A 14,868-nucleotide genomic window follows, 5' to 3' on the forward strand; every position below is an offset into this window, starting at 1 on the left:
TAGTCACCTGCCCTTTCTGGACATTGTCCCCAATCCCCTCTCCCCCTCCCCCAGAGTGTCCTGGCACCCCATGGGTCTCACAGCCGAAGCGCAGGACAGCCTCTCTGCTGATAATGGTGCCCACTGGGTTAGAAGCCAGGCACTGGTAGACGCCAGCGTCCTGTCCTTTGGTGGGGTTTATGATGACCAAGTTGCCCCCCACCAGCTGGTGGCGGGAACCTGGCTCCAGCTTCATCTCAGTGCCATTCATCTTCCACCTGCAGCAGGAGCAGAAGAGGGAGCCCTCCTGAGTCCTGCCCAGCTGGACCCAGCCCAGCCATAGGACTGATGTGAGGCAAAACCTCACAGATGCCCAGGGCCCCCCAGGACCCACCGTGAGGGGGTGGGGGGGAGTCTCACCTATAGGTGGCAGGAGGGCTGGCCCGGGCATGGCACGCCAATGTCACCTTCTCCTCTGTGGATTCCTCTGGGAATAGCAGACTGAGGGGCTGGTCTTCAAAGACAGGCCCAAAGGTGGCTGGGGATCCCCGGGCTGAGCTCCAAGCTGCAGATGGGGACACCACCAGGGGCCTCAGGGCTTGGGAGTCAGCTGAAGCCTGGCCTTTGGGACTGCACAGTTCAATAGGACTTTCTGCGATGATGGAAAGGTTCCATTTCTGCACTGTCCGATATGACAGCCACTAGCCACTGCTATGGAGCCCTTGAAATGTGGCTGGTGCAGCTGAAGAACCAAAGTCTTAATTTTATTTAATTTTAATTAATTAAAATTTGAATTTAAATAGGTTGGGCAGCCCCTATCTGGGCAAGTTATTTCAGTCAACCACCCATCCTACACTCAGGTATTGAGCACCTGTTGTATACCCAGCACCCGGCTATATAGACTGTGTGGTAAGAATGAGTAAGTCACAGTCCCTCTTCCTCAAGGAGCTTGCAGTCCAGGAGAGGGAGACAGAAAACTGCCAGTACAAGGCGGTAAGAGGCACTGGAACAGTTTAGATTCAAGGTGCAGTGGGCCCTCAGAGTGGAAGCAGGTGACACTGTCCCGGGGCTGTCAGGGGGAGCTCATGGAAGAGCTGATCTGCAAGATGTGAGATGGGCCTTGAAAGAAGCATGGGAAGTCACTGGCCAAGAGGGTGTAGAGAGAATATGTGTCCCTGGAGACTTGTGTCTCTTTTGGACCTCAAGGAAAAGTGCCTGGGCTCTGAGCCTCTTACCAGTTCTTCTAGAACCCTTCTGAGTCCCAACATCTTCACCTGAGAAATAGAAAGAACATGAACTCCCCTCCCAGGGCCCAGGGGAGGGTTCAGCCTGGCATAATGTGTGTGCTCAGAAAATGTCTGCTGGGTAGGGTGGGGGTTGGGGGAGGAAGGAAGGCTTTATGGTGGGTGGCTGGTGTGCAGATTGCCTTGGGGGCATTTTTATAAAATTGCAATGTGACAATTTAAGAAAGATAGGCCCAGAAAAGGGAATGACTTGCCCAGGGTCACAGGGCAAGTCTGTGGCACACACAGGTCTAGACGCTGTTCTCCTGAATTTGCTGAGCAAATGGACATCTCCTGTGCAAATGGAGTTTCAGGCCTGGCTCCTCCCAGGGCAGATGCCTCTCTCCTCATGCACCATTGTCCAACCTCACCAAGTCAGGGACCCCGAGGCACAAAAGGTAGTTTCACACCTGCCTTTCCACAGCCGTGGGGAGTGGGCTCTATTTGCTGACTCATGGGGGTGGGTACACTTTGCTTTTGTGGTGCCAGGCAGGGGCCAGGCCACTCCTAATCAGCTCCTACCCCTAAATACAGCTGATTTCTGGCCCTCTTTGGTGGGTCATGGGGGGTGGGATCCCCATTAACCAATCAGTGCCTCCTCCCCCGGTGCATCCAGCTGTCAGCCCTATTCCAGGGGTGGGGAGTGGGTCTCTATGCCACAGCTGAGGCCCAGCCCTGGACCCCTGGGAGTGAGGGCAGCTGTTAAGCTGCTCTCAGAATGAGGAAGGAGGCAGGGCTCCCTGAAATGGCATCCCCCATCCCCCCCACCACCCATCACTACCCTTCACTGCAGCCCCAGGCCTAGGAGATGGAGGCTGGAGAGCCCAGCTTAATCCCAAGTTAATGATGGTCGTGGAGGGTAAGGACCCCTGCCCCAGCTGGGACTGCGCGAGGGGAGGGAGGGAAGAGAGGGGTGGCACAGGCAGCCAGGCTGCTGGGAACCACCGTGCACAATAGCAGCTTCCAGTAACTCTGTCTGGATGGTGGGGGTGGCTGAGTGGGCCCAGGGCACACTGATGCTTTCAGACTGGCTTTCTTCCTGTAAAAGCTTTCTCTTTTGCACTCAGCCATATACACACCCTCGCCCCAATAGCCACATATGCACATGTCCACACCTCTTATCTACACGACTTCCTTACGTGCACACACATCACACATACATACCTTGTTTCCCTGAAAATAAGACCTAGCCAGACAATCAGCTCTAATGCGTCTTTTGGAGCAAAAATTGATATATGACCCGGTCTTATATTATATTAATATTATATTTATATTATGTTATATCATATCATATCATATTATATTAAAGACCAGGTCTTACATTAATTTTTGCTCCAAAAGACACATTAGAGCTGATTGTTTGGCTAGGTCTTATTTTCGGGGAAACACAATACATGCAAACCTCTCTAAGCTGCTCCAGCAGTCAAATACACACATTTATATACACAGCTGTTCCCGTGCACATACTGCTTGAGTGTCCATGTGCACTTATTTGTGTACACATATCCCTGCATTCATAATAAGAAAAATTATAAGAGTCCTTACTTGTTATCGGATGTTTCCTTTTCACAACCTCTTTACCAGATACCGTGTTTCCCGAAAATAAGACCGGGTCTTATATTAAGTTGTGCTCCAAGAGATGCACTAGGGCTTATGTTCAGGGGATGTCCTCCTGAAAAATCCTGTTAGGGCGTATTTTCCGGTTAGGTCTTATTTTCGGGGACACACGGTAGGTACTGCCATTTCCTTATCTGACTAATGTGGAACCTGACACTTGAAGGTTGAGTCACTTGCTCCAAATCACACAGCAAAAGGGGCAGAGCGAGGGACTTAGATCCTGGCCAGCTTCGCCCCAGAGCCAGCATCCGCAACTACAGTGGCCATGGTTCTTCATTTCAGTCCCCATCGGGACCAACAGAGGCCTTGTTCCACCCCAGAGGTGCAGGGTCAGAATCTCCAGGAAGGAGGCCCAGAAATCCAGCTTTTAAAAATGCCTCATGGGCATTATTCAGGGCAGCTGGCACTGAGAGGCATTGCACTATGCTGCAGGGCCTTCTGCACACATTCGTCATCCCCCCAAATGTAGTACCCCTCCATGCAACAACTTGTTCACATCTGCACCCTCTCAAATGCCCACAGAAACACCCTCACTCTCTCCACACCTTCCTCTGAAGACACACACACTCTCAGGCAGAGTCATTGCTTCCTTACTGTCCTTGCTCCACATCTTCTCTGATTCTCCCTGGTTCTCTGTCCTGGCAACCCTGCTCCCCAAACACAGGCATGGGGAGCCTTGCAGGGGAAGGTGATGTGAGCGCTGTGAGAGTGGAGGGGAATCCCCACTGACTTCCTTGCACCGGGTGCAGCCCCAGGTGAACAAGGAAAGGGGAGCTGTGGCACTTTAGTGAGAGGAATGGGAATAAGTGACAGGATGTCCCACTCCTGTCTCTGGAGCTCTGCAACGTGGCAGACCAGGCTCCCTCACCCTTAGCTTTCCTGCATCTCTGGACCTAAGGACCCTGGAGACTGCCCACACCCCTTGTCTCAGATGATGCGGTCCCGGCATTGAACTGGCCCAGGTCCCTCTCCTCTGCTCTCTCTGGCGTGGGTGTCTCCTCTGTCAGTGGCGGGGGTTCCCCAACCCAACAGCTCCTCCAGACCAGGTGGGCCCTGGCACAGGCAGTTAGGTTTGGGGGTGGGGGCCGGGAGGCTCCTCCCACCTTCTGGGTCATTCCTATGTTCCAGCAGCCTCAGTGACTTAGGTGCAGGATTGGGAGACAGGGCATAATGAGAACATCTGAAAGTATGCCAGTGGAGTCCTTCCCTGGTGAGACAAGCACCTAGAATGTGCAGGCTGCAGCCTTGCAGGAAGGGGGTGGGGTGGATTCGGTGATGGCTAGATCTCCAGAAGGATGGTGTAGGGCGGTATTCCTTCTCACCATGGAGATCTTTAAGGAGAAAAGAGCCATCTATTGATTTGGGCTAGGGGTCAGGGCAGAGGGGTGAAGAGGGGTCCCAGCGGGCCTCTCAGAGTAGCAGCAGACAGCGGCTGCTCCCTCCAGCTATCAGATAGGCACATGCTCCAGAGTCCAGCTACCTGGGCCTCTCTGCAGGGGCCTGCACTGCCCACTTCACCACGCCCTCCTCCTGTCAGTCCCCTCCTCCCTTCTTCCCACCTCAGAGCACCCCAGCAGGAGAGCCTTTGCTTGAGTCCCTCTTGCCTTTTGCCTGGGCCACCCCGTGCTCTGTCTCTGCTCTTCCCAGATCCTGTTTCACATTTACTCCCTCTGCCAGGCTGCAGAAGAACCATCCCAGAGCTTTGTGATACTGATCCCTGCCTCCTCATGGCAGGGACCCTAGAACAGTACTACCCAACAAAGCTTTCTGTGACAATGGAAATGTTCTGTAATCTGTGCTGTGCCATGTGGCTATTAGCCCTTGAAATCTGGCTAGTATAACCGAGGAACTGATTTTAAAATTTACTTTATCTTCGTTTTAATTGTCCCTTGGTTATTAGCTACATACTGGACAGAGCACACTTAGAGGCAACTCCTGGCTGATAGTGTGGAGATCTGGTTGTACCAATAATCTTGCTGGGTGACCCAGGGCAAGCCACTCACCTTCTCTGATCATGTTTCTTTCATCTATAATATGGCAAAGACTCAGTCCCTCTCTAATCTCAAAGGGAAGGTAAGATCCACAAACACGGAAAATTTTGGCCAGGAAATGGCCTCAGAAATGTAAATACTATAGCAATGCAGAGTCAGTAATTTCTTCAATCATCAGCAAAATAATAGCAATGATATAATGATACAACCATCCCTGCTGGGTTTCAGAGACCAGATGAACCCCCTTACCTGGAGAAGAGACAAGGACCACAGCCACCAACAGCAGCAGGTGTGACTTCCTCCTGGGGGGTATCCCCATGGCGAGTGTTCTGGGCAGAAGTGGAGAGCAGAGCCCAGTGGGAGGTTGAGAAGGACCTAGGGAGGCCAAACAGGGGAGGACCCTGAGCTGAGGCTCGCCCCTCCCAGCTGCAGGCGTATCTGGGTCTTGCCTGGGAGAGTGCTGGAAAAGCACTCATCCTTCCCAGGGCCCCAGGGGAAGGGTCGTGGCTATTATCAAGGAGGTTCCCCCATCTCCTCACCCTCTCTGCCTCCCCCCTCCCAGGGCTGAATGCCTCCTACAGGCCCCCTGGGAGTCTGGCTCTGCCCTGCAACCTATGGCCTACCCTTCCACCCAGCAGCCAGCAGGGTGCTGCTCAGGAAGTGAAGCAGTGACTAATTGGGAGTCAAGGACCACCTGCTCACTCACCCATAATAGCTCTTGGTGTGGGTCTGGAGGAGAACAGGGCCTGGGGCTGGGTTTGGGGAACTAGTAACATCTTCCTCTAGCAATGGAGGCCCAATTCTCCTGCCCCTCCCAGACAGGCCTTTGGGTCTGAAACAGTTAACGCAGCTCCCAGAGGAGCCTCACTCTTGCACAGAGATGAGCAGACTTGGTTAAATCTGAGAAGCTCTGGAGAACCTGTTCCTTGGGGGGGGGGGGTGGCAGAGACAGCAAGTCAGAGCCCTGTCCGTCAGTCTGACAGATGGAGGTCTCATCTTTAGAAGCAAGGGCAAGACCAGGCTTTCCATCTACTCCCCATGTCTGGTGGACTTTCTGAATTTTGGGGGGAATGCAGGATCTTAGGGGCCTGCTTTCCAGTTATTTGGGTGAGACTGGCTCACTGGGCTCTCAAGGCTCCCTGTCAGAGCTGCCACAGGGAGCCAGATCACGCAGCTGCAGATCCTGCTTCTCCGCCCTCCCTGCTGGCTTTGCAGATCCCTAAGAGCAGGGGGAGGGGGGCTGGGGCTCAGGTGACAGAGCCTGGCTGGGGGCTCTTCCACTAACTGGCTGCAAGACCCATGCCATCTCTGGATCTCAGTGTCCTCATCTGTAGAATGGGTGCTCTCTAACGTCCCTTCCAGCTCTGAGAGTGCAGGGCTGCTGAGGGCCTGGAATGTGTCCCCTGGATGAGGCCGGGGAAGGGGAGAAGGCAGACTGCAGATGACCTGAGACTCTGCGTGGCTCAGCGCAGGGTCTGAAAACCAATGCAAGCTCAGAATGTCCCAATCTTTATGCTTCATACTCTTGGAAAGAACGTCCCCCAAACCTTTTAAACCTCAATGGTTGATCATCCCACAACCTTTTCCTGCCTCCTTAATAGTCACAGCTGGCACCTGAAGAAGCTGGGAGGAAGGAGGGGAACTGGCCCCAGAGCCTGTCATGGAGGATGTAGGCAGAGGGTGTAGGGTGTTTGGGGTGGGGGGAGTGTGTAAAGAGATAGCACTCTCTCTCCCACCCTAACTCATACTCACTTCCCTTTGTCAGGAAAGGGGCGTGGGGTGGGGGCACCTATCCACGACTGCCTGCCCTTCCCTGTCCTTGCCACTTTCAATTCCAGACTTGAACCCAGAAATTTGGACTTCCAGTCCCTGTGACATTCCTCCAACACCCCTATCTCTGTGTCTTTACTTATGTGCCTCCACTCCCTTACAATGCCCTTCCTAGACAAAGCACACTCGTCCCTCACTGCCCCATTCGGATCTCACCCCCTCCAGGAAGCCCCGAGGATGCCCCCTGTGCACACAGTTAGAATTCAGCTCTGTTCTTGACTGCACCTGCGGTGCCCTGCCCACAGAGGCACTTCTGCCTCTGAAGAAGGTTGTGAACTCCCCAAAGGGAGAGACCGTGTCTCTTTCATCTTGGTATCACGTGTACCTGGTGAAGCTCCTTTTTTGGCACATTCAACTGTTTGAGGACAGCTGTGTTCTGTGCCTCCAGGAGCCAGTGGACATACCCTGTCACACTCACCCTCACACAGTGGCACTCAATAGACAGCTGGTCGGTTTGACCAGTCTTCAGGGCTCCCCACAGCAAACACACACACTCTTCTCACCCTCACACACTCTCTCTCACACATTCTCACACACTCACACTTCCTCTCTCACACTCATCTTCACACACTCACTCTTTCACACACATTCTCACATACACACTTCGGTGTCTAGGGTGTGCATAGTGTTCAGTCATGGGAAAATCTGGAAGTATAGCCTTGGATGCTACAGGAACGCAGGAAGCTCTCCTCACAGGGCCTCTTGGGCTCTGTGAACCGTCTCAGGCTTTGACAGGGCTCATCTCCGAACAGCTTTGTGAGCTGGGACAAGGCATTCCCCTTGGTGGAGCCTCAGTTTTCTCATCTGCAAAGTGGAGATCATGGCACTTACTTTGCAGAGGTATTCTGAATGTTCCATGAGGTAGTGGAGTGCACTACAGTGGAAGTCTTGGGGTCACGGGGGATGGGACAGAGAAAGGACGGGACTCCAGACCACTTCCCCATACCAGCGGGAGCAGCTCCACTTACATCTTGCTTTATCTACTGGATTTCCCTAAGAGGTTCCCTTTAAACAAAGGGTCCCACAGTTCCACAAAGTTTGAAGATGCCCCCTTGGTGTTGGTGTGCCACATCCCACAATCTGGCACAGAGAACTGCTCAATCTTCGTTTGCTTCCTGCTCTTTGTCTGCCTGCCAGTCCTGGGAGCTTAGTGAAGGGGCAGGGTGCCGGCTAGGGAGGAGCTTGGGATCTAGGCACTTATCCTGAGTGAGCCAGAGCAAAGCACAGACAGACGACCCAGGAGCCCGCTGCGGCTCCCCAGCAGTGCTGGCTAGAGCGAGTGGTTGTGCGCGTGCGTGCACGTGCATGTATGTGATGTCTGTGTATATCTGTGTGTCTATATGTCCCTGTGTGAATGTGAGGTCTGGTCTTTGTGTCTCTATGTATGGCATGTGTCTCTGTGTGCCTGTGTGTGTCTGGTCTGTGTGCATCCACGTGCATGTGTATGTGTGTGTGCGTGTGTGTGAATGTGTGTGTCTCCCTGCCTGGCACAGGGCATGAAGACCCAGCCCCTGCTTTGTTTCCCTGTGACCCACCAGGAGGCCTACACCCTGGATCACTCACCTTTATACCACAGTGGTCAGAATTATGTTTTATCTCTTACCATAGGTAATTACCATACTTCCTGGATAACCCAATTCCACTGTTTCTCCCAAACTCTAACTTAACCCAGACTTTTATCAGTCACCTCTGGGCTCACAGGCCCTGGGCATCCCCGGGGGACAGACCTGCAGCCTCAGGGGAGACATGGGGTGGAAGAGGTTGGGGCAGGGACTGGGGTCCAGGAACACCTGGAGTTGCCCTTGGGGAGCACTAGAGATGAGTCAGCCCAATCAGATGTACAACGAGCTCCACTGTGTGCCACGCCTTGTGTGAACACACACACACACACACACACACACACACACAGAGTCTGGGTCAAAGGTTGGAGCTTATTGCCTCCCTGAAGATGAGGCAATGGGCATGCAGTCTTGCCTTGCGTCCATTTTCCTTCCAGTATTTATTACCACGTGTCAGGCATTGTGCTAAGCACTGGGGAGACAGTAATAAAAATTGCCTTTTCGGAGCTCCCTGACCAACTGAGTGCCACTGAGGATGTGCTCGTTAGCTGCACGGGCCAGTCATCTCCTATACCATCCGCCCTGTGACTTATTCTAGAATGCTCAGGATGGAGGAGGTCTTTTTGTCAGGAGCAAGGCTGGAGTGGAGCTGTGCCAGGTCCAGAGCTGGCCCCATGAGCCCTGAGCCAGCCAAGCCTGACCCAGGCCAGCTGCACTGGTACAGGCGGGCACAGGCTGTCACCATCAGGGGCTGGTCCTGTGAGGCACCAACACATGGGGGTGCAGGCTGCTTGGGGGTTCATGGCTCCAGGGGAAGCTGGCTAAATTGCTTGGCCCAGGAAACAAAGGGCCTGGGGAACAACTGGGAGACGGAAGGCTGAGAGCTGGACTTCAGCACATGACACGGTTTGCTGGGCTCAGGATCCCTGCACAGAGCCAGTCAGAAAAGGAAAGGTACACTCCGCCCAAACGCTACTGCTTGGGATACCCAGCTCCTGGTCCCTGAACTTGTCTCCTCCCAATCCCCAGTGGAGATGTGAGCACTGAGGGCAGCTTTCAGATGCGGTGGTAGGAAAGGGGGTTGTTGGGGGTCCAGTTGAGGGCAGAGACTGAGTGATTTATTATGAGCTGACAAGTACTGGAGGAGCCCCTCAGCTCTCCTCCCCACCATCTTCCATCCAGCAACATAGCACACCGGTTAATAGGGTAGACTCTCAACCAACGGGCCTCGCGCTACCAGCTAGTATAACTCTAGTGTAACTAACCAGTATAACTCGTTAATACATTCATTACTTAATGTGGCGGAGCCTCAGTCTCCCATCTGCAAAATGGGGATGAGAAGCTCAGGGGAGTCTTGTGAGGTCAGCACCATTCCTGGCCCTTAGTTAGTGCATGGGAAGGATCAGGTCTTCCCAGTGAGGCTCTCACAGCACTTGCCCACAGGCCTAGCACACGGAGGAACACAGCCAGCCACAGACACTTGGCTGAGTCAGGCTCACTGCTGCATAGTCACGGACATTCGGGCTGCACTCACATGTGTTTAGGATACTGACAGATTCCCACCATCTCCCTGGGCAGGTGCCTTCCTTCTCTTACACCCCACAGGTACAGTGGGTCCAGGCAAGCCCCAGCAACCACACCACCCCGGATGAGGGCACAAGGACACACAGAGTCACACCCAGATGCCATGTGTTCAGGAGAGCACCTGGCTAGGACATGCACGTGGGCACTCCCAAGCAGGTGCTCCCCCTCTGCCATCCCTACCTGTGGGGGTCTAAGATGGGAGGGAGACTCTGCCTAAGAAAGGAATTGCCATCTGGGATAGGATCACTGTCCTCCAGGAACGGTGAACACTCCACATCCCTCTGGCAGGACAGGGGTCTGTGGTGACCTGGTGGGGCTACCTGTCAGGCGGGTAGGAGCTTGGAGGAGGAGGACCATGGTTGAGAGGCCTCGGTTGCCTGGTGCCCTTAGCTGGAGGAGGTCCTGGGGGCAGATTTGGGTGGGGTGGGGACCTCTTTTGGCCTCATGGGGACAGGGGAGCTGTGCAGCTGAGTCTCTTCTCAGCCCCCTTAATGTGCCCCCTCCCTCTCCTCCCCCAGTTTTTTCTGCAGCCTCTTTGTACTGGCAGCTGACTCCCTGAGGCCCCAGCCCTGGCACTGCCGTGCCCTCTGGGGAGAACTGTGACTCCCAGCCTCAAGGATTTATGTGAGCTTTCAGCCTTGGGTCTGATGGAGTCTGACCTTTGATCTGCAGTGCGGAGCCTCTGGCCCTCCTGTCCCTGCCCTCTCCCTTGGAGAGACCCTCAGTGGGAAGTGAACAGAGGGGAGAGACTTCCATCTCGAGAGGAACTGGGATAAGGGGCAAGCACGTTTGGACCCCTAGATTTCCTACTCTCCTGCCTGCTCCGTGTGTGGTATGGGGCAGAAGGAGCCAGGGCTTTGGAAGGAGGGCCCATTTTTGAGACATCAGAAGTAAGAACAATTGTTTCAGTTTGGTTCTGAAGAACTAAATTAGGAAGAAACATGCAGAGCAATTTTGCATGTTTCCTCACTCCCGTGGAGAGGAGACTCCTCCCAATTACCAGATAGTTTCCTGCTGGATAGTTCAGAGCCAAGCCTGGTGGGGGTGGGTTTGAATCTGCTCCTCCCTTCAGGCTAGTTTCTGCTCTGGGGTCCAGGTGAACTGCACCTCTTGGCCTGCACTGCAAGGAGGCCGCCTTAGCCAGACACAGGGTAGGGTAGCCTCTTGGTCTGTGAGGCTGGCAGACATTGAGAAGATGTGGGCTGGAGCTGGAGGAGACCCAGCAGGTTTCATCCGATGGTGCCCTGTGCGGGGAGGGGAACGTGCTGAAGCTCGTTAGAAGAGAAGCACACTGAGGTGTGCTTTGCTCTGCATGTGTCCTGCGATGCTGTATGTTTATTTTGGGGGGAGAATGTCACACACCTTTGTTTTTGTTTGCATTCTCTTTGGGTAAACAAGGAAACATAGATCATTTTGTAGCAAGAGAACTCATTAAACCCAAGGAAGGATTTCTTTACTCCAGGATGATTACCAATAGGGCACAGAACCCACAGAAACTCCCATGATGTTCCAGGTTTGCAAAGCCCTGAGTGGGGGGGGCAGGGGGAGTTTGTCCAGAAGGATGAGAGGTGGCCAGCAGGCCTGAGGGAATGAAAAGGATGTCTGTCTTCTTACATATTCCTAGTAACCCCTACCTGTTACCATTTGAAAGAGAATAACCTGAGCCTGGAAGAAATTTACAGGGTCCTCTAGCCCAACCTCTATCTCTTGGCAGGACTGTTTCTAACCTTAGACCTGACCCCAGTTTTCTACAGCCTTTTAGAGTCACTGGAAAGATTGTCTCACCTCAGGGTCATCTTCCTAGTGAGGAAATGCCTCCTGCAATCTAATTCCAATCCCTCCAGTTTCCAATCCACAGAGCATATTCTTCGCTCTGGTTCTTCTTTCCCTGAGTATCAGCCCATTCTTGCTAACGCCCTAGTTTTGTCCTAGGAATCCCTTCAAAAATACAAATAGCACCCACACGCAGGCGTAGGTTGTCTTTGAGATGAACGTTCTCGCAAACATTTGGTCTGAGGATGCTCTGGGACAGGGATGGAAGACGTGCACCCTGCAAACCACCCCAGACGAGCTGCTCCCCTGTGGCCTCAGAGAAGCCGCTTTGAGGGCAGCCTGTCCCGTGCACTCGCTCCTGAGGAAAACGTTTGGTCCATCAAAGGCAATATGTGCAGCCATCCCATTGAACACCATCCGCAGAGGCCCATCCCACATGTGTCTCTATTTGAACAGCTGCTGACAGACAAGGTGCTGGAATGGAGTTACATAAGAAGTGAAATCTGGCAGCGGGAATGGTGTGGGGGTAGGTTGAGGGCTGAAGGTGCAGTACATTTGACCAGGCAAGAAAGTGTGAGGGGAGAGAGAGCTTGGCCAGGTGGGGAGTAGAGGATGAACGAGAATGAGAGAGAGTCACAGAGAAAGTGCATGCTGAGAGTCATGCTGAGCACCAGAAAGACAGGTGGACCTTGGTGACATTGATGTCATGGGCTCAGAGACCCCCTCCCCATCTGTCTCACCTCCTGCCTCCCTTTTGCTGACTGGGGACTCCTGATAGATCCTACAGGAAAATAGGAAGAACTTTGACCTTGTGGCAAAAACCTGGCTTGAATGTTTCTGCAGCCTGGCTAGAAAGAGTTAACTGGTGTGGCAACCTGGGGAGGGATTAGATGCTGCTGTCTCTAAGGGCAGAACTCTGTCTTTCCAGGCCAGGAGTCAGGGCTCCATCTCCCTGCGCCCCGCCCCCCAGGAGCCCAGGTCACACCCCTCTCCCACAGGGGCCTCACCCTTTGCTGCCCTGGATCCTCAGTGGCTCATCTGGTCCCTCTGAGTGTAACTGAGAGGCCGCGTGGCTAAGTGGACTGAGGGGTAGGAGAAGAATCAGACCGCTTCCCAGGAGGTCACGAGGGTACTGACAGACTGGGGTATTGGGCTATTCCTGCTGCCGCCTCCCTCAGAGCAGAAGAAGGATGCTGGCTGGTCTGGGAAGGGTGTTTGGGGGCCCTGGGGAGTCAAGCAGAAAGGAAAGTGTGGTAGGGTCTGACCAGTTGCAGGCTGGACACGGAGTCGGGGAAGTTAAGGGCAGGTAACTTAGCTCCTGGAAAACCCGTCCTTCTCCAGGGCTGTGGCCATGAACTCACAGCCCATCCCATCCTGGTCTGTCTGGATTCTCAACCCTCCAAACAACCTTGACTGACAGCTTTTCCTCCCTGGGCACAGGCTTGGCCCTCAGTGGTCTGTGGCTGAAGCACCCCTGGCTTTGTACCGTGTAGCTCCAGGATTCTCCTTCCACAGGCTCTGTCTCATCTCACCCCCCTTTTTTGCTTCCCAGACCTTGAAGCCCTCCTGGAGAAGGCAGTGGGATTCAGCTCTGGCTGGAGCTGCTTCCCCCACCTCTGGTCTGCATGGTGCTGGGGAGACGGTTGGCCCTGTTTTTCTAGACCTCCTAAACTGTGCCCTTCCCCCTCTCTAGTTCCAGCCCCTTTCCTTACGGGAAAGCCAAACTTCATGCAAATCTTTCTCTCTTGCCGGTGAGGATGAGGGGCAGGGATTTGAGGAGAAGATAGGGTTGGGGAGGAGGGAAGGGAAAAAAAGGAATTTCAGCCCCTATAGTCCCAGCCGCTCTCGCTTAGGGAGGTGACTTGCCTCAGTTTCTCCTTCCTGAGTCCCCACTCCTATACATGTCTTTGCCCAAACTTGCTCCACTGCCTCCTCTGTGAAACTGCAGCGAGACTTTGCAAAGAGGTCACCCTGCAGAGGCAGACGCAGGGCAACCTCAAGTCGAGTCGGGGCAGTCAGACTCAATTCCATTCAGGGACATTTATGGGCAGGCCAGGGCTCAGGGCCTGGCCTCAGGGACTTTCTGGTCCTGGACTGGGGGCCCAGGGCAGGGTCCCTAGCGCTGCCCTCTCTGCAGGCAGTTGCTGCTGTCAGCTGGTGGTGGCTTGAATTCCTGGACACACTGCTGGGGGCCAGTTTCCTGGCCAGGCTTGGCCTGCCAGGGCCCTGCAGGATGCCACCCACATAGACAGGGCGGAGGGGACCTCCACTCCCAGCAGCCACCACCAGACTGGGGTGAGAAGTCAGACTGGACCCAGCCAGGTTCCCGCCCTGCCTCAGCCCCTCCCAAGTTGCAAGGACACTGAGCTCTGAGCCCCTTTTCATAACAGCGCCCTGGGGAGCCACTGGAAGGGAGGAAACAAAAGCGGTTGGCACCTACCTGGGGTGAAAGAAGGATGTGGGCTGGGGCAGGCAGGCGCTGCCCGAGGTGGTGAGCAGGAGCCAGCAAGCTGCCAGCCCCCTGGGCCGGCCTCCTTTCCTCCCTGCTCCCTCAGCTGCTCGCTGCTGTCCTGGTGTGGTGGCGGCAGCTGCGGTGGCGGTGGCGGTGGTGGCGGCAGCGGGTGAGGGCGCTTGTGTGTGTGTGTGCGCCCAGAGCCACTGCAGCATCTCTGCATCAAGATGTGCTCCTCCCTCTCCCAGGCTCCGCTCACTGGCTGGCTACGGTCCTCAGCCAACGCTAAGGGGCCCTGGAGATGGCTTCCTTCTGCCCCCCTCCCACTCCTTTTCTCGTCCCCACCCTCCCGGCTTTACCTCATTTGCTGTCATATAAGGACTAGGGAGCAAGCCAGGGCACCGTAATGCATGAGCAGCATGGGCAGCTCAGCTCTCGGGGTGCGCTGTCTGGCCTGCCCACTCCCCCATCCCCGCCCAGCCCAGAGCTCAAGGGGCTGCAAAGGGGTGCGGTGCACAGGGAAAAGAAAGTGGCTCTTGCTCTTCAAACCCTGGAGACCCATGAAGCCAAACTCATTGTTTCCCCAGAAATCTCCTATTGGAGGGCGGGATGCAAATCAGAAATCCCCAGCTTGTTGTGGGAGGGGCTCCTTCCTTGGCCCACCCCCACATGTTCACTTTATTGTTTCCCTTCCTTATAAAAGTAACACAGCTCTTTGTAAAACTAGAGGAAATTTAAAAATAGTGAAAGTCCCTTAACAAATTTGAGTTACATGCCTCCAGGTTTATTATTTTCATGTA

The 14,868-nt window shown here is 54.3% G+C and overlaps 1 protein-coding gene across 6 annotated transcripts in view; it reads right to left on the reverse strand.

The window, feature by feature from the left end:
• CNTN2 (contactin 2) overlaps positions 1–14,368 on the reverse strand; it is a 32,515-nt gene extending 18,147 nt beyond the window's left edge. Inside the window, exons 1-5 of one of the 6 annotated variants that reach the window (XM_033093189.1) lie at positions 14,057–14,188; positions 12,624–12,840; positions 5,120–5,245; positions 400–544; positions 82–257 (exon numbers count right to left, since the gene is read on the reverse strand). In XM_033093189.1, the coding sequence (XP_032949080.1) occupies positions 82–257; positions 400–544; positions 5,120–5,189 (391 nt within the window). In that variant the 5' untranslated portion in view covers positions 5,190–5,245; positions 12,624–12,840; positions 14,057–14,188. Of the gene's footprint in view, positions 1–81; positions 258–399; positions 545–2,807; positions 2,945–5,119; positions 5,246–10,843; positions 11,017–12,623; positions 12,841–14,056 lie in introns of those variants that run through there. The other 5 variants (XM_033093188.1, XM_033093186.1, XM_033093187.1 and 2 more) reach the window with 5 other exon arrangements.
• Between the last annotated feature and the right edge of the window lie 500 nt (positions 14,369–14,868).

This window comes from Rhinolophus ferrumequinum, chromosome 22 (assembly GCF_004115265.2).
Source record: "Rhinolophus ferrumequinum isolate MPI-CBG mRhiFer1 chromosome 22, mRhiFer1_v1.p, whole genome shotgun sequence".
In the NCBI taxonomy this organism is placed as follows: Eukaryota; Metazoa; Chordata; class Mammalia; order Chiroptera; family Rhinolophidae; genus Rhinolophus; species Rhinolophus ferrumequinum.